The sequence below is a fragment of the Venturia canescens genome, chromosome 2 (genome assembly GCF_019457755.1).
Source record: "Venturia canescens isolate UGA chromosome 2, ASM1945775v1, whole genome shotgun sequence".
Taxonomy (NCBI): domain Eukaryota; kingdom Metazoa; phylum Arthropoda; class Insecta; order Hymenoptera; family Ichneumonidae; genus Venturia; species Venturia canescens.
The window spans coordinates 21,986,573-22,010,702 of NC_057422.1; the positions used below are offsets into that span (position 1 = coordinate 21,986,573).

Sequence of the window (24,130 nt, forward strand, 5' to 3'; positions counted from 1 at the left end):
GGAATATTCTAGATTAAACTTTTTTGTAAGGTTATTTGCTTGTGTTTTCTTCAATTAGCAGCTCATGATAGTATTATTTTATCTGTATGCGGACTCGAGAGGATTAGTTGCAAAAGCGAGTTTCTCTTTTTTCTATGAAAAGGGAATTCTTTTATTTCTTTATTATTTTTCATTTGTTTCTAATTTATCTCTTACCCGGTAGATGAATGGAAATATTCCTTGTTGACGCAGTTTCTCAAGCAATCGGGTATGCGACCGATTATAGCTCGTCGTATCTCACTCGCAGCCATTTCGCGGAGTTCCGAGCAGCTCGCGTCACTGTAGAACGCTGCGTGCGGTGTGCACAACAAATTTGGCGCGTCCTTCAAGGGACCTTTGGTACAAACATATTTCAGTCAACTTTATCTAACTCGAAAACTATTGGGAATACTTATAATGGATAAATTACAGTGAAAATCATGGAACCGAAAAGACAATCCGAATATACATATATATATATTTGAATTTTTCATCAGTCGAAAATGATGTTCTCGGTAAGCTAAATCTTAATGCTCATCAAGTATTTCATGAATTAATTTCAAAAATATGCCCATCATTTTACATGTACAATGAATTAAAGACGAGAAAATATTTTCCATAAACCATTGCATTGTTTTTTCTCTCTCAAGTTCAGGCAGAAATATTCGTCAAACCCCATTATTATATCATTAGACTTTGCTGCTTTCCAAATATCACTGTTTTTTTTTTTCTTTCACGTCGCCCATTTGATTCGTTTCGCAAACAAGCAACAAGTAAGAGATTCGACCATTTTCAAAATCACCTGCGCTTCTATTATAACAATTTTAAAAACCTACGGGATTGCCACGTTTTTAATGGGATCCCTTTCCCTGCCCCTCGATGTCTCGAATATAAAAACAATTGAAAATCATTCAGTAGCACAGAATTTGTACTAAATTCAATGAAATTTCAATTGCAAAAATGCAGTAGATACAAAATTGATTATGATAATTTGTTGGACAAGAGATTTATTAGTCTACGACTACGACTTACATTGCGCGGACTGACCCTGAAAGACGTTGTATGGTTCGTTCTCGTGTACGTCAAGTGCTGCCGCACGAATTCTGCCTTGTTTGAGAGCGGCCGCTAGTGCATCGTCGTCGACGAGACCGCCTCGTGCTGTATTTACTAAAAATGCTCCTGGTCTCATCTGCGAAAAGTTTTTTCTTTTAGTAGAAAATCGTATAAGATCATTCCCGACGATTAGCACATTTTTCCCACATATTTGTGTCCGATGTTACGATACCGAGAAAAGTTTTTTATGTAACAAGCATAGAGAGCGAATTTTACTCATCATTGCAATATGCTCGTGTACAAGTGTAAACACACGATCACACATTGTTGCATGTAATATTTTTCTAAAGACTTGCCTCGAAAGTTTGATTTCAGATTCGAAAAATATGGGACAAGTTCTTGACTTGCTCAACAGTACTAGTGTGGTAAAATTAAATAGACGAATCGTTGAGAAATAAACCACTTCCCGTATTTCAAACATGAATCTATCAACATTAAAATCTATAAACATCTAACTATCGCAACAGGTATCACAGAAATATAATTATTCAAAGTTTCATTTTTTTCCACACGAGTTGAAAAATTGTAGAATTTTTTTGAATCTTTCCTAATCAAACACCAATGTTCAACCAAAAATAAATTGTAGACATAATTTTTCGTTGTATTCGAAAAAATGTATAGTAACTCGCAATTATACCTGTTTGATGGTGAATTCGTTAATGAGATGATGATTGTGCTCATTCAAGGTACAGTGTAGTGACACACAGTCCGACTGATAAAGCAAGTCCTGCAAGAAATAAAAAATGGTAAAGTTTTACTAATAATATTACCGTTTTTAGCAGCGGATAAATAATTGTAAGAAATCGATGAAATATTTCAATTTCAGCACGCTGATCTAAGGGGCTTGTGTTTGAAACAGCAATGTCATACCTGTAATGTATAGACCCTGGTGAGACCGAGAGACTTTTCGATACCGTCGGGTAGATACGGGTCGTAGAACATGACAATAAAACCAAAAGCTTTGGCACGGAGAGCTACCGCCGAGCCAATCCTTCCTAGACCTACAATACCCAAAGTGTCGCCTCGTATCCTAGCGCAGCCTTGTGCCGCTTCTCTGACCTGCAATTCGAACGGAACGGATTTTCAATAATTATGAAAAAAATATGAAATACACAAAGATGAGAGAATACTTTCTAATTTCGATTTTTTATTTTAAATGACGAATTAGCAAGTTCTGTAATACACGCTTAATTAGAAACCGAAAAAACTATAATGCGATGCTAAATTGATGATTATGACGGATAAACAAAAATAAAACCTGTTTCCTTGTTTTACCTGTTCAGGTCCCGTGAATTTCTTTCCCTCGCGGACCATATTCGCGAGCCAATATGTACGCCGATAAAGATTAAGGATGAGGCATAACGTAGTGTCAGCGACTTCCTCGACACCGTAGCCAGGCACGTTGCACACGGCGATGCCTAATTCACCGGCTGCTTTAACATCAATGTTATCGACACCCGAACCAATTCTCACGATAATTCTTAGTGTTTTGAACTTTTCGAGATCCTCCTTTGTCAGAATTATGGTGTGCCACATAAGCGCTCCAACGGCCTCGTTTAGTACCTGTGAGAACAATGAAAAGTTACGCAATTGTTTCTCCTTAACTGCGAATTTTTGTTCACGTTTTATTTTTCTTTTTTCGAACACGTGGAAATACTATTCGTTTTTTTCAGGAAAATGCTATCTATAAATGGCAAAACTGTTCAAAATTTATGGAACAGCATTCAGGAACTAAGGACCATTACATTTTTTCAAATTAATTCAAGCTCACGGACAAAATTGTGAGTGTCACCGATAACGTGAAGACAATGAAAAGGATAATACTATTACATGAACAATAGTTATGAAGTTTGGATGATGGAAACGTGCGAATTTTTTTTGCTTCATTAAATAAGAGAGTAGAGAATGAATAAGCCTAAAATAGTATATTACGCACCTAGGGAGGGAAAGTAGACTACTTCAAACCGCAGGCAGAATTGTCACCCAAGTTGAAGGCGAGGGTGACAAGTACGCAGTTCGAGGTAGTCGAATTGCACTCCCGTGGAGTGTATACTATTTTTCACCACATATGCACCGAAAATTTTACCTTCCGATTTCAGAAAGTTGAACTTTCGGCACATACTGTTGCACATACGGTAAAAACATACTGTTGCATACAGATTATGGAAATCGCAACATTATCACGTATTGTATAGCATTTAAATACAAATTGAGAAACAATAATGTTAAGTATTGTAATGACGGAAATGATAATATAGCAAAATTTTTTTTTGTCCAACAATTACAACGGACTTAGTGGGTCAAAATGATTCATTAATTTGAAAATTTTTGAATCAATGTTGGATTCTTAGAAAAAAAATCAAACTCCATGGATTAATGTGATGCGATCCACCCAATATTAAAAGGGAAAGTGGCCAAATTTTTGTTATGATCGAGCAATAGTTTTGAATACAATTTCAATAACTGAAAACAAAGAAAGTGTTTGGAGCGATTAACTGGAAGAAATATTAGTGTTGTTGAAACAGGCAAAAAATGCATTTTCACCTTCTCATGAATCTCTGAAGTAGACTGGGCATCGCAGAATGCGACAGTAGCAACGTCCTTGAGAATGGGCATTTCGATGGAACAGTCACGTCCGTCGAGCAGAGCGACTAACGGTCTAGCTTGAATCGGGCCATTGGCAATAGGGCCCCGCATGGCATCCATTCGAGGGCGTTTGGTCAGCATCTTCCGTTTGTCCATCGGTCAGACGACCACCCCTGTGTTATAATATTTTTTTTCGTTTTTAAAACGCAGCCCTACAGTTTTTTAAATTTTATCCGTCTCTGGGCCAACGCTCTCTCCTTTTTTCTCCTTGGAGAAAAAAATATTGTGAAGCAAGGTTTCAAGAACCAAGCGCTAAGGTGCGCGAGACGAACTCACTCGTTCGCGTTTGTTTTCTTCCTGTTACACTTGTGTTGAAAACAGTTGTGCTTCCAGGGACTGAACTAAGCGACGCTTTCTTATTTAAAAAATAACGATGCTCGATTGTTTGCACCCGCGGTTCAAACAGATGTGCTCTGTCACACCGTGTCTTCACAAGGAGTCAACTTTTTGTACGTTTTCAAGCAGCAATCGTCGAATCTCCGATACATCACGAACGGGTTGATCGCCGACACCTGAGAGGACAAACAAAACATAAACAATGTATCAGTCAAGCTCAATGCAAGTCGAAGCAACCGATATCGGCTAATATGTTTACTTCACATTTGATTAATGAATTTTTACAACATATGTAGAAATATATTCTAAAAGAGTTTGCTCTTTCACGTTTCTTATACGAGGCTGAAGATGAATAAATAATTTATCATGAGAAGATCAGTGAGGATAAAATGTTGCATTTGTTGCTGAAGTAGTTGTTGAGGGGAAAAAGTTGATTACTCTCGAAGATCAGGGGTCTAAGTCGATCACATTGTTGCAACGATGATAACGACGTTTCTTTTTTTGGCCGAATAAACTCGGGTGAAAGTGCGAATTTTTCGTGGATTTACAAGTTTTTTTTTGTTTCACCAAATCCCGTGAGCGCGGGGGGCTTGTACCCAGCGCGCACACACACACACACACGGAGGTACATGAGTATACACAGGGAGAAAAGAGATTTGGGTGAAGAACGTAGAAGAGGTAATAGGAAGGTGGGGAAGAGTGCGAGAAAGAGTTTGGGCATTTATAGGTTACCTCCAAGCGCGCCGGCTTCCCACGCACCCGAAACACCCTTGCGCCTGACGTTAAACGTAAAATGCTAAGCGGCCGATGTTACAATACAACGTGATAAATGCGTAGTAAACAAAACTAACAACGTTAAACAAAATGAATAGTTGATTATACGAATCGAACGGGGGATGGAAGATGTAGTAGTTAAAACAAAATTGCCTGTGTGCCTTCTTTAGACGAAAAAATCCAATGTACGAACACTCTCCGTACCCAGAGGCGCACTGGCTGGGGCTAATGTTTTTGGGACAGTTGGTAACCACGCGTGAAGAGACGAGTTTGCCCCCATGGCGTTGGTCAGCCAGCGCTCGCAAGTGCGCGCCTAACGTTTTTAGCGCGGGCACTTTCGAAACGTTTTTTTTGTTTCTCTATTGTTTCCCTTCGTACAAGAACGACACACATGATGAAACAAAACTAGGATGAATAAAAGATTCACTCAACATCTGCTCTCCATGAGTTTCATGAATTAATCGAATCCGGAAGCAAATTCGTGTGTTTTCATCATCATCTGTAACATCGGCAGGGCAATGAGATGGGTACGAAGGAAAGAGACGCGGCCTCGCTTAGTTTCCCTTTCTCTCACTCGTTTGAACTCTCTCTCTCTCTCTCTCTCTCTCTCTCTCTCTCTCTCTCTCCCCTCGCGCGCTTTCTCACTCTTTTGCTCTTTCTCTCTCGGCAAACTGTTGAGATGCCGCGTCGTCGGTCACGGAGAGAGTTCCGATGCACCCACCGCGCTTTTATACGAGCCTGTGCGGGAAAAACTACCGAGTGCGTGACACGTGGCGCCCTCCCATGCGTGAAGTATACGTATCCTCAGCGAGTATACATATATACATGTATTTACGTTGATACGCCATACTTAATGGATATTGTGTACGCGGACGACTTTCGTCCATGCACTGACCGCGCTTTGCTTCCTCTATATATTGTATACTGAAGTGGACACATATGGGACGGTTTAAAATCGAGAAACCGCCGCCTTTTAGCAATGATTCTCCGATCTTCGGCATGCATAACCAACTAACCAACGTAACTAAACTTCAATCAAGTCTCGCTTTTATTCTACAGCCGTAAAAGCGATTCTTATTTACGGCGTAGCGAGAAAAAAATAAATGGCACGATAGCTTGAACCAACGCCTAGGAAGTGCTGTGAAAAAACCTCAATTTTCGTTCGATAAAAGTCGATTCGGCATTTCTTTTTTGAACACTGCTACAAATATATTAAACAAATGCATATTATTTTTTGATAATGATAAACCTCAAAAATTTCCCTAAGGAAAAAAGGTTGGGAGAAGCACACTGATGTTCCCTTGTTTCCTGATCATATCACGAAAAATGGAAAAAAATTATGAAACCAACTGTAATCAATTTCAACACAACAGTTCGAAAAAAATTTCACGAGTCATGAAAAAACATACAAATTTTTAATTATTTTGTAATGTGAAGAAAAAAATTCAAATCAAACGTGAGAAATAAAAAATCGAAAAATCGCTCTTGAAAACATTTTCGAAACCGATGCGCAATTTTTCTTATCTTATTCTAACAACTGAATCAATTGAAAATAAATTTCATCTGAGTTACGTGCAGCATTAAAATTTATTATATCAATCAGAGGACAAGTATTTTATTAGTAATTCCGATAATTTTTTGATAATGAGATTATGCTGATATACGAAATTTCGTTTGTTTTATTCGACTCTTGAGCGGGTGGTATACCGATGAAAACCACAAACAAAAACCACAAACGCGTATAAACTATCTGAAACAATCGTGGGAGTCGCATTCCCGAGTGAGCAATAAATTTTATTAGAAATTTTAGACACTAAAATACTGATAAAGTGACGAATTAAAATATGATTCACTTACAAATTTAACGGTGATCTTCAATTAGTTTCAAGATTTTTATCGTATATTGTCAATAATAGGTCAGAATATGAGAATGAGAATTGTCGACAGTAATATAAATGAACAGATTCAGCATCCTTAGAAATTGAGATAAAAGGCGTAAGGACAAAACTTTCGTTGCGTTCGAATGATTACGCATACGATGAGATTCATTCTTATTGTCATTGGTAGGGAAAAAACAACATTTCATTGAACGGACATTGCGAGTCGTGTCGTAATGAAATTATGGGTCAAATCCCGAGAGCGTACTAAAAGAAATTATTATGTGGGTGAAATCGTTCAACAGTTGAAACGAGGAATTTAGTGCTGGCAACGAGCAACGTCGAAGATCCGACTATGTCGTATCAAAGTCGCAGATGTACAGACGAAAATAAAAAGATAACAAATAGGGAGAAAAAGAAAGAGAGAAGGAGAATAGTAGAGGAAAATAAATAATAAAAGAGAGAGAGAGAGAGAGAGAATGAAGAAGAGTGCAAACTCAAGCACTCGGAGTCTCCGAGTCAAAAAAGACCACATGTTGTGCCAACTCAGGGAAAAACGGGCTCTCTCTCTCTTTTCCTTGCTGGATCATGCGGAAATAAAAAAAGAAGAGAGCGCTGAGGTCGCGAAAGAAGAGGTATGGGAAGGAGGCGAATCAGGGAGGGGATTAAGCCCTTGTTCGACATATCCACTGACTACAGTCGTTTTCTGCACTCGTTGCGAAGACGAAAAATTGCATTCTCGACAAAAAAAAAATCTGTCATGCTAACCGGGCAATTTTTCGATCCCATTGCGTCGTCCTTTGCATTCTTTCGTTCGGTCTTACAATTTTATTTTCCAACCATCGTTTTTTTTTTCATTGTAATTCCACGTAATCATTGTGTATGGATAAACGAGAGAAAAAGAGGGCAAGAGACATTAATAAAATTTGCTGTTTTCACATTTGCCGAGCAGCTGTGATAACGATCGTTCCTAACTTCGATAGAATCATTACGAGGCTTCCATTTTCTTGTCGGTGGTATGGAATCGGTTATAATTGCAGACGATTAATGTTTTTCGCAATGAAGACTCGTGATAAATCTTTAACTTGCGATTCAACTCGTCGCCGGTCTCGTTACTTTCGAACTAAACGTTACTCGCGCGATAAAAACTTTTCCTCAGATCCACAGTTTCAAGTATCCCATTCGATAGATAAGAATTCGAACGTCAATTTACCGCAGTTTTTGTGACTTTCGACGTTTTTATTTATTCTTCAAAATTTCAACTGAAACGATATCGGCGACAGTTATGAGTTTACGCCAGGTGTGTCTCTCCTCCGGTCTCCTGAGTTTAAACAGCCTTAGATCGGGTCAAAACACTCGGTTAGGTGACCGCTCAGCCACGTATCGACTCGAGTATCGCGTTCGATTGACAGTTTTTCTGAGTTTCTCATAATGCTGACAATTAGAAATTCCGTAAAAATATGAATCGTTCGCATTTTCCACAGATTTCCTTAGTCCTACGAAGCAACTTGAAAAAAGGAGTGAAATGATCAAGGAAGGATGCTCAGAAGGCTGGCGGGTGCAACTTCCTGTCGGTTCCATTTTACTGATCCGGAAAATTTGCGAGGGAATAATTAGAGAATAATTGGCCAGGTGTCGGAAACAGTGCCGAGATTCAACTTTCTCAAGACATATGAGAACCGTTTTACGAAACTTTTTGTTTTTTTTCGTTTTTTTTTTTTTTTTTTTTAAGTGAATTCTCCTTTGCAAAAGTTGAGTAACGACCGCATCAAGGAACATTGAAACGTGAAAGAAAATGAAGCTCAGTTTTCGCTCGCTACTTAAGAACGCATAAAAAAAAACGTCAAGAGGGCGTTATATCGAAAGCGAAACGTCCGGATCTTTGCGGTCGAGTTCAACCTTTTAACTTAATCTCGGTGCGTAACAGAGTTTTTAGAGTTTTATGAAGAGGTGGAAAAAGGTGCGAGACGAGTCTGAAGAGCAGGCTCATGTATATGCCGCGGATTATAAGCTGAACGTGACTTTCTACGCCACAACTCTCCGCAAAAACGGATTTATTCTGCTTCAGAACTCCCCGCTAATTAATTAATAACATTTTTTAATCATTTTTCATGAAAAAGCTTCGCCGAGATACCAAAACTCTGGATATTCTCAAACACTTCATGATCTTTGAAGAATATTCAGTTTTTTCATCCAGCAAAAATATTATATGGCATAGTGTATTTAAAAAAAAAACCTTTTCATATCAGTACAGGGCCATTTTTATTTTATTTTTAAATTTTTTCAGTTTGAAATGAAATTTTTTTTTTTAATTAATTAAAAAAGCCAATCATTTGATCAAATGATTTTTTGTGAAAATATACATTTATTCTGACTCATCCGATACTGGAATTCGGGCAGAATTACGACTGCAATTCAAAAAAGCTTCATTCTTGGAGACCAGTTTCTTCCATTTTTGATCGAATCAATATTTTTTGCTGATCTCATACAAATATACAAATTTATCAGAGTAAATGAACGAATCAATAAAACAAATACAAATGAATAAGAAATAGAAAAATAACTGAAATAAGAAAAATTGAAAAATAAATAAGTAAAGTGGAAATTTCGAAAAAATCTGCAAAAAATTGTTATTTTTTTTATTTGAAAGACCGTTTAGCGCCGATAGCGAACATACGAGCAGAGTCCGATTCAATGATGCGACCATGATGTCTCAATTGAATACGATAATTTCGTATATCATCTTGAATTTTAGGTAGATTTGGATCTCAGATGAATTTTGAAAAAAAAAAATAATAATAAATAAAAACATTGAAAATAGAAATAAAAGAGTGCGAAATATTTTTTTGCAGGAACTTTAGAAGGTATGCAACAATATATAGTAATTGAATAAGAGATGAAAAAAAGGTAGCGGCGTGGAAAGTGTCATGTACATAAGCATTAGTATAGAAGTGAACAGGAAGTTGGGGAAGTTTGAAGCCGAGAAGCTGGCGGAGTTGAGTGGAAGAGAGAAGGGAAAAGTGGTGGATGGGGGAGAAGGAAGAGCCTGGAAAGGGGCGGCAGAAGGGGGTTGTTCCGGCTATAGACGAGGGCGAAGTTATCCAATTATTGTCTAACCTGGAAGCAACTTTACTTGCTCGGTGGGGGAGGTTAACCCTGAGTGGGTGCGAGAGAAAGAAAAATAGGGAGGGAGAGGGGGAAGGTAGGCTCGTACTGTGGAAAGCAGCCCCCTGGCAGATCACTGCGTCTCTTCCCCATCCCTTCGTCATTGCATTTATATTTACCGAGTGTCCCCAAAATCACACTTTGATTTTCATACTCAATGGCACTCTTAGCCCTTAACAACTGGTCTAATCGACTCAAAAGAGACACAAAAAATTTGTTTCAGTGAACGAAATCTCATTCATTTGGACGAACATCGAGTGGACTGAACTATACTTTTTTGTTAACGAAAGTACTAAATCATTCGTCGCTTCAAAAAAATAGTTGAATCCACCGTGTTTTCGTCCATCTGAATAGGATTAGTTCGATGAAAAAATCTTTTTTCTTCGTACAGTTATGTGCATTGAGTTAAAATTGGAAGTTTGAGGAGGGAACAAAGAAAAAAATTATTGGTTGGCTGTGAGTCGTTCATTATCGTTGGATCAATAGTAGATAGGATAGAGAGACCTGAAAGAACTTTTCACATGAGCATTTCGCAATCGATTCACCGTGTGGAGCTATCGAAACGCGGACTTTTGGAGCACCTTGTAAGTGAATATTTTTCTTTCGCCTGACTCCGAGCCCTCGGAGCATTCACGATCGAGCTTCGAGCGATAAAGTTAAGTTTGTTTAAAAAACTTGTTCCTCACACGAATTTTACTCGATTTTTATTAGCGACACGCGAATTTCGAGGGCTTCTCCCTTCAATTGAACTTCCTTCCTATTTTTTTCTCCTCATACTCGAGGAGGATAGAGTCCCCCGCGAGTTCGATTCCAAATAGTGGGAGAATGGAAAAAGCATTAGGTGAGCGGAAGAGTGTGAGGGGGATCCTACTGTGGTTGAGGATTCAGTATTTTCAGGAGAGACAGTCGATGCTGGAGGATAAAAGAGAGGAATAACACGCGTTCCCCCAGGGCTCGCCCTTTGCAAAATCGATCAGAAGCAATTCGCTCTCGCTCTTTGTCTCTCTCTCTCTCTCTCTTTCTCTGCTACGAGTAGCCACCTCATTCTCGTCGTCGTTCTCAATAAACGTGTCTCGTGTCTCCCCATCTACCTCGAGTTCAATCCCCCCGCCCAGCTGTCCGTGACACCAATCATATCTTGAGTTCTCGATTGTTTCAAACAAATTCATCAAACACAAAACGTTTGGATGAAGCGAAAGGAGCCGAAAAATTGAGCTGGTTATGCACAAATTTGTATATTTTCGAAAAAATAATTATCGAACGTTGAAGATCATGTGTGGACACTCACTCATGAGAGTAGCGGATGAAACCGAGCCCACAATGTAAGGCTTGAATTTATTTCACTCTCGCTACACCATGAAATTGGTGAAACCATGGAAAAACGGAACCGCCAACGAATTGGCGCTCAAGGCGATCTGTTCGACGGTAACGACACGCGTGACTCCGCGTGTAAGAGAGCTGAATCGCGGAAATAAGATGTCCTCAGAGACGCTTGATATTTCGAGAAAAACGAGAGTTGTATGCGGCTCTCGGGTGCAATAAGAAGAACTCGGGACCCTCGTTTTTTTTTTTTTTTTTTTGGGAAATTGTACTCTAGAAAATAATAAAAGTGCAAGAGGCTTTTTGTTGGCGGTGCAACCGACCAAAAATGTTTCTGTTGTTGAATCTATCGGAAGAATCTATTTCCATTTTTATCAATTTCTTTATTGATCCCTTAAGGTAGTTCATGCACGAAACGATTTTCTTAAGAAAGTCTTAAAATTTACAGATTTTAAATAGATGGTCGACCGACACGCATATCAAATTTTAAAGGATTTATCTTATTGGTTATTGAGATAAACGTGTTTAAGGAGGGTGGATCACGAAATCAAAATAATCAGAATTTTATAGAATTTGGTGATAACATTCTTTGGCATCAATTATACAAATATAATTTTTTTCAAATTTTTTTACCACATGGTTATCGAATAATTGAGCGTTAAATCGACGTTCTTATGCACGAGATGTATAACTATATACATATGTGTAAACTCTATGCTTATACACGTCAACTTTAGTGCTCAATTACTCGAGAGCTACGTGGTAGAAAAATATAAAAAAATGTATATTATCATCTTATATATTTTTAAAGAATACATTTACCAAATTTGATTAAATTCTTATAATTTTGAAATTATTAATATTTTTAACATGGTTAAGTATGGCAACATTGTATCGTCGCGATCCACCCTCCTTAAACATGAAGAAAAATACACAGGGTTGTAGAGATTATGCGTAAAAATCGTTCATCATTCCATACAACGAATGAACGCTTCTTACGAAGTTTATGAAAAACGTACGCATTAGCAATGAAGTATATAATGAAGGTCTGGGACAAAAAATTCGAGACGATTGTCTTACTAGTATAATAACGATATATTGGGTTAAAGATTGAACGAAATTGGTAATGAGCACTCGTATAACCTCACATTTGACGACGCTGAAGTTTCCAACGTTGGCGTCCAACGAAATGAACGAAAAAAACGTTTGCAATTCACCAATTTTTTATTTCACGAATCGTTGGTGCAGCTTGAAAAACTACGAATCGGAAATTTGGCAGGGCACAAAATAGGAGAATTACTGGAATTATTGGAGAGTTTTTTTCGATCATTTCGTTGGACTCCAACGTTGGAAACTTCAGCGTCATCACATTTGCTTATTTCGACATTTTGTTACTTCTTGGCTTGAGCCATTCCTGTCACAGCCTTCTGCTGTCTTTTTATTAATACTTTTTTCTTGATCCATTTCCCATTGTGTTTTCCCTTTGCGCTCTCTAATGCGATTTTTTACATAAAAAACTAAAGTATTTTCGCCAAGGACGAATGAAATTTCGGGTTTAGTGATGAATCCCCTAACTAATGGCTTGTAATTTTCTTCGTTAAAAGGTAAGTTAAAAATTATTTACAATTTCGAATTAATAACTCTGACATTAATTTAGAGAGTGATTATACCTTTAATTGGGGAGTAAAAATCGATCGAATTCAGACATCCATAAAATACGATCTTTCGAGCATGATGTACCTTAACAAAACGATTGTTTTCTGAAATTTCAACGAATTTAATAAAAGCTACTTATTTTTCCAATTCCTCTGCAGTTCGATTGTATTTCGTCCGAATCACTCAAACAGCAGCTACGAAAGATTTGAACTAAACATACACGGGGAAACACGTTGAGCCTTTCGTGTACATAGTTCGTCGACGTTCAACAACTTCACGAGACTCCAGCGAACTTCTGGACTTGGCCAAGAAACAAGTTCATATCAAGTTTATCAGCCCCCTTTCGATGTCAGTTTTCCTGCTTTTTCTTTCTCTCCCTCTCTCCCCCTCGGTCTCTCGGTTTTCTCCTTTGTATTTTGTCGTACACAAGTTTTCTGCTCTTCCATATACAAACATTTTCATAAGCACACGTGCTGTTTAGCATCGAGATTCTTACGACGAGGCTGACATATACTTGGGATTACGTTAGCAACCGACTTTTATAGTTCCATCGTGATATGCGAAAGCATGTGTAGGATGCACTCGCGCGCGACCCCGTATTCGCGCGTAACTCCCTCGTCCATATATCCCACAAAAGTTTCCCTTCCATATCCAGACATAAATATAAAATCGTGTATGATTCCGAGTTGAAATACTTCCTTTTGAGAGAAACTTTTCGATGAGAGTTAGTTCGAACTTCAAAGGGTCTTGTGCATAAAATAGATCGCATGTACGCGATTTAATAGAAACTACAAACTTTCCAGCAGGCTGAATGATCGTTCGATCGGAAAATTATTATTGATTTTTCCGAGTTGACACCGACCGTAGTTTCTGTTACATTGCAAGCGAGTTCTCATCGATCGGTTTGAAGGTCACTGTTCCCGGGCTGCTTGCAAGTTTTCCGCAATGACTTTGGACAGAATTTCGTATATGAATATGTTCAACACTTGAATGACGAAAATGTTTCTTTTCTTATAAAAATTCATGCGGAAGTAGGTCAAAGAATATGAAGCAAAGCTTTTACTCGGTTCGCTAATAATTACAGATATTCAAATCTCTTGAGAGAGCACTGAGAATAATAAAGAACTGGAATGAGCAACGAATCACGACGAAAGAGAAAGACTAACAATAAAAGAGGGTGGAATAAGGAAAAAAACATTCTTATCCAAGTTCTGAAAGTTTTTGCAAACTTTTGCGTATTATATTTCTGAAACGGCGGCGGTGAAACAACGATAACTTTTCTAGTTGTCATGCCTCGAAATTTCATCCTCTTCGTTCATCTCTCCCAGCAGAGTTGCAAAAGTCACTTATTTCTTTTCTCTCTTTCGCTCTCTCCCTCCGCGTGTGAGCAGCTCTTTCCACCATGGCGAGGTTGTAGCGTTTGCTTCACCCTTGAGTGGAAGACGAAGGAAGTTTTAAAAAAGAACTGGGCTAACACTCGCTACCGAAACTTCGAGCACGATTTATTCTCCTTTCCCTAACGTCTAACACAATGATTTCATATTTTCATTTACTTGCGCGTGTTTGGATAGCAACGGAATAAAGTAGAAACAGAGTTGAGTGAGCGATGTGGAGTGCATCAATTTTTTGCAGCTCGTCTTCGTCAGCCGATTTTTTTCATGTTTCTCTTCTTCTCCTTTTTTTTTAACTAAAAAAATCCGTGTGCCCAATATCGAAATTTGCGAGTTTTATTGGTATTCTGATTGGCCTTTAATATACGTCTGAATATGCCGTTATTTACATACTTTTTACTTTTGATGATCACATAATACTAATGCCAAAAAATTGAAAGTAAAGAGAGCTTGTTTCCATTAACTTCAAATACGACTTAAAGAGAAGAATTTTGACGAGCCGATATCACATCAAATTGTGTAATAAGAAATTTGATGGAACAAAATCCCCGTATTCGAAAGGCAATTGTTAGGGAGTCGTTTGTGTTATTCTCGGTGAAAATATTATTTCAGATGTATAAGCTTTCAGGTAATCTTAAAACCAAACTCGTTAGTGACGGTTCATTAGCATTGAAGTCAGCATGATTTGCAAACATTCATTTCATTCGATTCTCATACACTTGCATATAAATAAAAAAGATGATTTTATAAATTATTCTACTTGAATAAATAAATAAATTATTCTATTGGATTCGATTGGAATTTAAATAATTGGTGATTAGAAAATTCTGGACAAACATAAACATATTGGAAAATGTGTGATCCTTAATAATCTGTAAAATTCCATACGCTTATTCGGAAATGACAAGCACGTAAGAAAAAATCAACATTTAGTCATCACAATGAAATTATTTAACGTCCTTTAAAGTGCCTGAAAAGTACAGCTAAAAGGAATAAAATGGTTTTTCAATATTAAAACAACCACATTTCATGGTATGTATTCATTATAAAATTGTTACTAATCGTTTCCTCATACAATCATAATCTTACATTAATTTATTTAAATTGTTTTATCAGAAATTTCATTGAAGGATAATGAAAATACAATAAAAAGCAGCATTTATTGATAAGCATTCTTATCAAAATCCCCAAAATTTATCAAACACGATATACATTTGTCTAGAAAAACCGATTAGAACACGCGCCTAGCGTGTGCCTGAGCTAGTTTAAAAAAATAGTTCCAAAAGATTACAAGATAAGTAGGCAAGAAGGCACGAAGTAGAAGAAATTTTTGTTGATAAACGATCAATGTTCATCGATCGCTATCCATAAGATCTGATTTTAGAGGTAGCGGAATCGGCGTTTGCATAATAGCTCCGTCTCGTCGCCAAGTTGCGAAAGCACTGAAAATTATTGAGAAATACTCACTTTCATCTGAAATACCCCTTCACCATAAGCGGTTAGAGATGAGCCGTTTCTCCCTGTCCCGTAAACAGAGGCGGCGAGAGAGAAGAATGGAGAGACAGAAGGTTTCCGTTAGGGGCGAACGACGGGAAACGCCGATCAGGGATAAAGGACTTCGAGAAGGTTCGCCATTGGATTCTGAGAGCTCGAGCATAGTCTGCGACTCGAGGAACTGGAGGAGGACAGAAACATGAGAATAAACAGAGAAGGGAAAGAGCAAGAGAAGAGAAAAGAATGAGTAAAAGGAGAACGACGAAAGAGAAAGAGAGAGAGAGAGAGAGCGAAGGCAGAGAAGGAGAGTAGTAGGGCGCGACTACTTAAAGTTTGCCGAAAGTTTGGTTCGCCAGCAAAGTTAACTCAGTTAAGTTCTCTTCGCTCTTGAAGCGAAACTTTGCATCCCCCTTCCTTACATATTGTGAGGGCGCTACACCTCTCTCTCTCTCTCTCTTCGTCTCTTTCTTCAACGTTTCAAAAGCATCTATACGCCTTTGCTTCTCGTTCTCTTCTTCAGTTCACTCGTCATCTCTCTCCTTCGGGCACATCTCGTGCCGGAAAACTTTTACTACCAACTGAACTCCTCAGGGTGGTCCCCTCGAAGAAGGCCACCGGTCCAAGCCTCGCGTTGGTCGCTCGAGTCCCCCAAACTCTTCGTAGGTACACCTCCGCCCTTGCCCTTTCCCTTCTGCTGCTGCTCTCGGTCCAAGTGTGAAACAACGAATAGTCTACGTGTCTCAAAGTTGGCCTAATGTTTCTAGCTTTGTTCCAAACTTCTTCAGAGCCAACTTTTGATGCTCCATGAAGTATAAATAAATATAAAGCGTGCAATCGCCGCGGGGATTCTTCTCTGTCAGATTCTTATCGTACGACATTTCTCTTCACTAGTTTCGATTATCCATGTTGTACAATCGATTTTATTTTGATTATCAAATCCTCAATGTTCTTCTCTCCTTTCCAGCGGCTGTTATAATTGGCTGTTGAGTGGCCTCGGCATTCGTCTTCCACCCTTCGCCTTGATCGAAAAAAGGCGATTTGTCTCGATCAGCAAAACCACATTGGCAATTACTTGACCAATGTAGAGGTCCATTATGGATACGCCCCCTCAGGAAAATCGTGTTAGACTCGCGGGATGACTATCCTTTCCCAAATTAGTCAATAAATAATGGGAGCCCATTCATTGCTAAAGTTTCCTCGCGCTCTTCCCACAGCTTATCTAGCGAGTAAATTATGCATTAACGAGCCAACTCGAAATGGATTATTCCAGATATACGTTGAACAGAAAAAAGAACTGCTTCCCAGGAAATAGTTTTTCCTTCCTCAGGCCCATTATCGTGAGTTATTCATTCGAACCTGAGCTTCATTTTCTACCAATCGATCATCAATAAAAGTCGTGATTGATTTGTTGCCATAGTAATTACTGATTTCAATAATAAATAATCACTCGACTCGTCTTAACGACTTCCTTTTACAAAGGATCATATTTTTCGGGCGTATAAAATCGGGGAGCATTCGTCGACTATGAGAAGCTTGGACTAGTTAAACGAAGGAAAAAATCAACCAGTTTGCGGTGTTAGCGTTACTTCTGGGATGTCGAGTTCACGAAAGACGTTCTACTGCTGGTGTCATTTTCTATGCTTTGATATTTTCTTGAAATAATCCGTTACCTCCCATCTTCATCGTCGTGACGGATTTTCTTACAATGTTCTCTATGCACAATACCATTTGTATAAGATATAAATTATCGGATGGAAATGCCCGTTAATCGTGAAGTTCTTGAAGACTCTCATACAAGCTTCAAGTTTTTTTCGTTTCTAACTAATGTTGGGCGCTGCGGGCTCAATTTTTTTGCAATTTATCCGTTTGCACTTTACTTTATCGTAAAAGTATTTTCTTAAAACAGTAGCACCGGAATGATGTCTCAATTGAATATGCCATTGGAACTGATCTGTTTGGAACGTTGTCACTGTCGCGAGCAAACCGGAGATGGGGTCCCAGAGGTCTCAAGGTTTTCCGTGAGAAGCCCGCGAGGCTTCGGTGGAAAGGAGGTGAAGAAATACCGACGTGGATATACAGGTTGTTCCACACGTTTTACATGTTCTTTTTCAAATAATATACCGAGCTGCCGAAAAAAAGGTGAAGGGCGCTTGAATCACAGAAATTTGTTTCTTCGTCGCGCTTGGCCTGACAAAGCTCTGTTCGACTTGAAAGAAATTATTTATAAAATATTCCTCATTCGAATGCTTCCATACTCGGGATCGAACAAAAATCTATTCTGTCAATGTTCGATTGAAAAAAGTCTCAGCTAAAACCACGTTATCGAGTCGCAAATTATGTTGATTCCAATAAAAGAAGAACGCATGAATGATTGTGCCATATTGAAAGAGATCTTCTTGCTCGTTGGAGAGTGTCCGAGGTGCTTTCTCGTAAAAAAGTTGCTGCTGTTGATCCACGACTTTCAGGACACTCCGTATGGACCGGCGGCACGAGTGGCTTTGAAATTTCAACAAGATCCTCAAGTGCGTTTGACGCATGCGAAGTTGGGGGGTCATCGCTCACGAATGATTCGGTGAAATAGTAAAAAAAAAAAAAAAAAAAAGTGCGAGGGTTAAAACGAGAGGGCGAAAGACACTTGGAATTCCAGAATGCAGAAACGACTGATCCGACAAAGAACCCTTGATTTCGCCCCCCTCCCCTCTCTCTCTCTCTCTCTCTCTTTGTTTTGAGGCTCTCGCGCTCTCAGCGACTCGCTGAACGTGCATGACCTTGAATTCCCTACGCACACATCAGCGAACGAGTTTGTGTTTGCGTGAGAGAGAAACTGGCCGGGCTCATACGCTTATGCAGCATCCGCAGATAATTCCACGCGCAGTCATCCCCGCTTTCTCATTTATGAGCTCATCTTGAGTGAGATTAATGTATACCTAACGATGGGGACATAAAGAAAAATGTTACAATCGGAAATCGGGACTTTTTTCGTCAACACAGTTCGAGTACGAGTTGAATATTCGATGGCGAATTTCCATCTTTTCCTGAGAGGATTCCACAGGCGAACCCAGTCCGAGAAAGTATTTGCGTAGCAAACAATCGGTCAGTTTAATCTTCTCGCGATCAACTACATTGTAAATCGAGATTTGGATCGAGCATCTCTCCACTCGAGTCCTAATCTCGATCGTTAATCCGCATCGCTATCGCCGCATCAGCCTTCATTCGACTCTCATAACCCCTGTGCTGATTATTGAAATCGTGATAAATGTGTAACGACAAAGGGTGTCCCATTTCCAAGCTTTCGGCAATAATTTCGGTCGCATCGAAACTGTCTCGTTGCCGGTAATCAAGACGCGCTTCGTCCCTCCGTCAGGCTCCGTCGCTCTAATCGCCCTTCGACGATTCGAACGATTGAAGGAGTCAGCGGCGATACTTGCGATACGATACTCGATAACGGTACCAGCGAAGTTCTGCCGGAGCGAGACAAAAGAAAAATGAGGATAAAGAAAGCGACGATCACGATGATGAAGCTTACGAGCGAGCCTATGAGAGGGAGAGAAAGATATAAGGCGGGAAAAAAGGAGTCTCGTGCGCGAGAGCTCGCGGTCGATCCGGTATTTCGCGAAGAGATCTTCAACCGCTCGTACATTTTATGTGTCTCTTTTCTTCGCGCGTATATAGACATATATGAATAAATACGCGCGCACACAAACTGGCATCTTCCCCTTTTTCCACGAACAATAATCTTTCTTCCTTCTTCGAGTATAATACGTGTGTATTCCTTGTGAGTGGCTCCTCCGACCTTTCTTTTCCTCTGCGCCGAGAGGTATCCGCGTCTCGGAGACTCCGCCGTCACGAGTCATAATAAACGTTGAGCGAGCATTCATCACTCGCGCCATAGAGTGAATCGTTCGTCAAGCCATCAAATTGTTTAATTATTACACGCTTTTTATTTTTCGCGAAATCGTTTGCCTTTCCATTAGCCGGGAACGTCGATTTGTACAGAGGGTATGAGAATATTGAAAGTATAAGCTGGAAAAAGTTCTCGTTCGAAGGTTCGAAAAGTGTTTCTGCGGAGGCGACTGATTGAGCTGGAATTTTAGAGACATTTCTCTCGCGGCGAGAGGCAATAGTCAATCACTAATTGAGACACGAGTGCACGTAACGTCGGCTGGGCCGCGTTTGAGAAGGGTGGGAAGGCAGGTTCTGGAGTCGGCGATTATTTCGAAACGCAATAACAACGGTTGGCGAAAGATCGAGGGGTAAATTACACGAAACATAACGTCAAATGAGAAATCTCGGCGGGCGTCTGTTTACCGTATTTCGCACCGGCATCCCTTCCGCTCTCCGCTGCTCCTCTCTTTCCCCCCTCCCCGAATCGTTCTCGTCTATTTTCCTTTGCCCTTTATTCGCTCTCACGTTCATTATGTTCAGGCGCACGTGTGTGTGTGTGTGTGTGTGTGTGTCGCAGCTCAAGTTCGAGGCAGAGGGCGGCGTCACCGCTGTTTCTCTCTGTCTCGCCCTCTCTCTCCTTTCTCTCAATTCCCCGAGTCTCGACGCAACTTCTGCTCGACGGTAAGGCGGGCGTGTACACACGGAAAAGGGACGCGCTATACACGTTCAATCGCAATGGGAAATGGACCCACCGCTGTATATCACGTACGATTATTAAATTCGTCTATATTTCGATTTCTGATTCACGAAATGGCTCCCCCCCACCCCATACCCCTCCGCCAACTTCGGGACTTAAACCGAGTTATTTGTATGAGCTCGCTAGTTAGCAGGTGATGTGCACGTATATCGATTCCTAGAGACCAAAATGGCGCTGTAACCAAAAGTCGATAAATACCCCGCAATAAACTTCGCCCCTTTGACGTTTTGCAGCAGAATGCCTCGTAATTAAATCACTCGGGATCACAAATTTTAGACGCCTCCGGCACGTAGCGCCGCGTTGCGTGAACGAACGAGCAGGACCCTCGCTTTCTTCCAGCTAAACGCATGCTCGTCGTGATGCGCGCTCGTTTATAAACTCGGCAATTTTGTACAAAAAAAATACCGCATCAAGACGACTGGCAACGTCATCCTCCACCTCGCCCTCGGCAAATTTCTCAACGAATTTGAGGCGAGAAAACTGTTTTTTGAGGATCCCTTCGACTGTCGACTTTGCTGGCTTTCGGCAAGTTTATCCAGAGCACGGAGTCGGATCGTGGACAACGCTTTCGTTGGAAAAAAGGTCCGTTTAAGGAGTCGCAATTTTTTTATTTATTACCCAGCGAAAAAAAAGCTACGACGAGTCTATTTCACGAATCACTCTCACCTCAAACTTTCCACAAGTTTCCAATTCAACGTTATTCCCTTCCGGTACTCGTACGAAGAAAGATGTATTAAAAAAACCCATAAATACGAGATTGTTGTTAAGCTCGAAAAGAACGAGCTTGTGAATTGGCACGCAAAGCCTCGTCTGTGACGATGCTGAAGTTTGCAACGTTGGAGTCCAACGAAATGAAGGAAAAACAAAAACATTTGTAAATTCACCAACTTGTTTAGTATTTCACGAAGTATCGGTGCAGGTTGAAAAATTACAAATTGCAAATTCGACAGGGAACGAAATTGGAGAATTACTAGAATTATTGGAGAGTTTTTTTTTATCATTTCGTTGGACTCCAACGTTGCAAACTTGAGCGTCATCGTCTGAGAATCTGCCAGTTGGGGATGGAATCGCCCATATGTGGCTGGTATGGAGAATATCCGAAAACTCGGTATCTAACAGGATTGAGCTCTCCAGCAGAGAATTATGATTGCGTTTATACATGTTATATGGTCATGTACACCAAGTATGTATGCGCCCGCGGAGATGTATGCATACGCCGAGATGTGGCAAACAAAGGCACGTATACACTCGCGAGTTACAACTAAAAGTTATGTAATTTAAGCCCTTGCGTGTGTCAGCGGTTGATACGAAGTTGGTTATACATAGGAGGAGGGCTGGGGGCTCACCCAATTCGCGAGTGTGTAGCATGCGCGCCCGCGCACTTGTTCGGGACAAGTGCGTATATCAGGGTTGGGCGGGATAGCTATAAACGCGATATATCTATACAAAGAGAGAAAGATAGAGAGTTTCATGGAGTTTGGTTTCTCGCGCTTCTAGGTGGGATGGCATCTTGACTCCTAGTGTAACACGTTCGGCTAGCGGAGCAAGAGAGACAGCACGAGCAATGGCCGGTCCGATCGATGTCTCTGCAACTTCCCACCCTCTAACGACAGAGAACCTTGTATATATGTCTTTCTCTCACCCCTCAAATCCCTTTCCCTTCGTTGTACCTTCTCCTCTTTGGTATGGCACCCTACCAAGCACCTCCACCTTCGCCATCCTAGCTCCCGTAGCTCTTTCGATTCTACTGTCACCCTCTTCCAACGGAGATTCACCTCGCGTGCTATACCCGTCGATATCTAGGGTGTCCCCAAACTCACCCTCCACGTTTATGGGCTGAGTACGTAATTCGACTCGTTTCGAGATTTCATCTGAGATTGGCGCGTCGTGCGATTTACGCGGGTTATCGAAATTTCGTTGGAGGAATGCACGATCCGAGGAATCTTAGAGAATGCTTCATCGGAGGACGTCCTCCTCATCGTGTTCCGACCACGCCCGCTTCGTGATTCGGGCACACCTGCGGTTAGCCGATTTTCATTGATCGATGCTCAACGAACAGATCGTTGGCTGAAAAGTAGTTAAAAATTAAAACTGTTCCCGATTCCGAGCGTTCTACCAAGTTTCCGAGTTTCGGGACATGCTGTATTTATGAATTCCCCGTCGACGCTACACCGCGATTTCCTGCAGCTCTCCTCCTTCCCTGTTCTCAATGTATATGGCTTTTTTGCTCGATACTTTGTACAACGTCTCATCGCCACTCCAACTACCTCGTTTTCATCTCTGCTCCCCGCGCCACGCGCTCTCTCTCTCTCTCTCTCTCTACTTCAACACTTTTCATGGTTCGCAGAGCAAAGCGTCGTGGCGCGCGCGATGGTGGTGGGTTTTAACCATCATCCGACACACCGGTGGCAAGCGCTGTTGCTACTCGAACTAAATTCTCGTGGTGGTTTAAATCCACCTCGTCTCTTTCTCGAACAACGTTTACAATGGCGATGAACGAAGCGCGCACCCCCGCGCTTTCTCCGCTCCCCGCCCAGCCCGCCCATTATCCTCGAGAGCTCTTGTACTTAACCTCTTTCGAGTATGGACGAGAAGAGACACGTCCGGATACGTCTCTTCATCGTCCGACGTATACGGGAGACGCCGCTAGCCCATCTTTCCAATGTTGAATGCTGGAAAGGCGTCTCGACGCGGACGCCAACCCGCTCGACGCCATCGAACCATCCGATCCTTTTCGCCCTCTCTTCACCCCTCCCCCCCCCCCCTTTCCCACGCCCTTCCTCTCCCACCAGCCGAAAGCTTTCGAACGATATCTTACAGCATTCGAGAGAAAAACGAGCTTTCCCATCGCCCCTGATACCTTCATATATTCCCAGCTTGAATACATGTCGATATTTTAAATCCTCCCGGTGTTGACGCAACCATCTATACCCACCGATAAAAAGGGGATCGCTTAAATAACTAACTTATAAATGCTCATCCCTAGAAAACATTGACAATCGGCTCAACACTGGCCAACTCTCAGCCTCACTTGGCCGATGTTGCGCCAATTGTGGATGTTTTCTAGGGATCGACAGCGAGCCAATAGATTCGGTCTGATGCAATGAATATCAAGCACGTTTCCTCCGATCATCCCTGCGCACACGCTCTTTTAGTGGATACATATTTGGAACTATGTGAAGCGCTGAACATTCGGAGGGGCAGGGTGTCAGTTCATCACGGGACAAATGGCTACTGTGTCAGTTGGACCGCGCAACTCGCCATTGTTCAACTCTTCAATCGTAGTAAGCCTGCTCCGTGTAAACTCTACAACTGTGTCAATTGGACCTAGCACTAGTCGAGCCCGTAGTATTTGGAAATTTCCCCGCGGCTCGCGCATCCCCACTTTTCCTATTTTTTTTTGGGTACAGCCTGAGCAAGCCCCCACCGTATCCGCAGCACCGCGCAACGTACCATCGTTGAAACTCTCCAACTGTAGCAATTGGACCCCATGTCAAGTGCTCAACCGTGGCCTGTGGCCGATCGCGGCAACCCGGCCTGTGTAGCAGTTCGACATTTTGCCAACGCTCGCGTACCCCCACTTTACCTCGCCTGTCTCAAATGCACACGGCGAAAAGTGGCCACCGTGTCTTTTGGACCCTGTGCCAAGTCCTCATACGTAGTATACAAACTTTTCTCCGTCGCTCGCATATCCCCAC

The 24,130-nt window shown here is 40.9% G+C and overlaps 1 protein-coding gene and 1 long non-coding RNA gene across 6 annotated transcripts in view; one reads left to right on the forward strand and one right to left on the reverse strand.

Annotated features, from left to right (window-relative positions):
• CtBP (C-terminal binding protein) overlaps positions 1–24,130 on the reverse strand; it is a 54,849-nt gene that overhangs the window by 6,276 nt on the left and 24,443 nt on the right. For 2 of the 4 annotated variants that reach the window (XM_043410787.1, XM_043410784.1), the window contains exons 2-7: positions 3,676–4,289; positions 2,407–2,694; positions 2,002–2,190; positions 1,769–1,858; positions 1,051–1,207; positions 196–373 (exon numbers count right to left, since the gene is read on the reverse strand). In XM_043410787.1, the coding sequence (XP_043266722.1) occupies positions 196–373; positions 1,051–1,207; positions 1,769–1,858; positions 2,002–2,190; positions 2,407–2,694; positions 3,676–3,873 (1,100 nt within the window). In that variant the 5' untranslated portion in view covers positions 3,874–4,289. Of the gene's footprint in view, positions 1–195; positions 374–1,050; positions 1,208–1,768; positions 1,859–2,001; positions 2,191–2,406; positions 2,695–3,675; positions 4,290–4,551; positions 4,707–4,845; positions 5,034–24,130 lie in introns of those variants that run through there. The other 2 variants (XM_043410785.1, XM_043410786.1) reach the window with 2 other exon arrangements.
• LOC122405804 (uncharacterized) lies at positions 370–2,405 on the forward strand. 2 transcript variants are annotated; one of them, XR_006259825.1, is made up of 4 exons: positions 370–533; positions 1,436–1,598; positions 1,818–1,877; positions 1,958–2,405. It is a non-coding gene; the product is annotated as an uncharacterized lncRNA (long non-coding RNA). The 2 variants fall into 2 exon arrangements; XR_006259826.1 differs by having other exon boundaries at positions 1,447–1,598.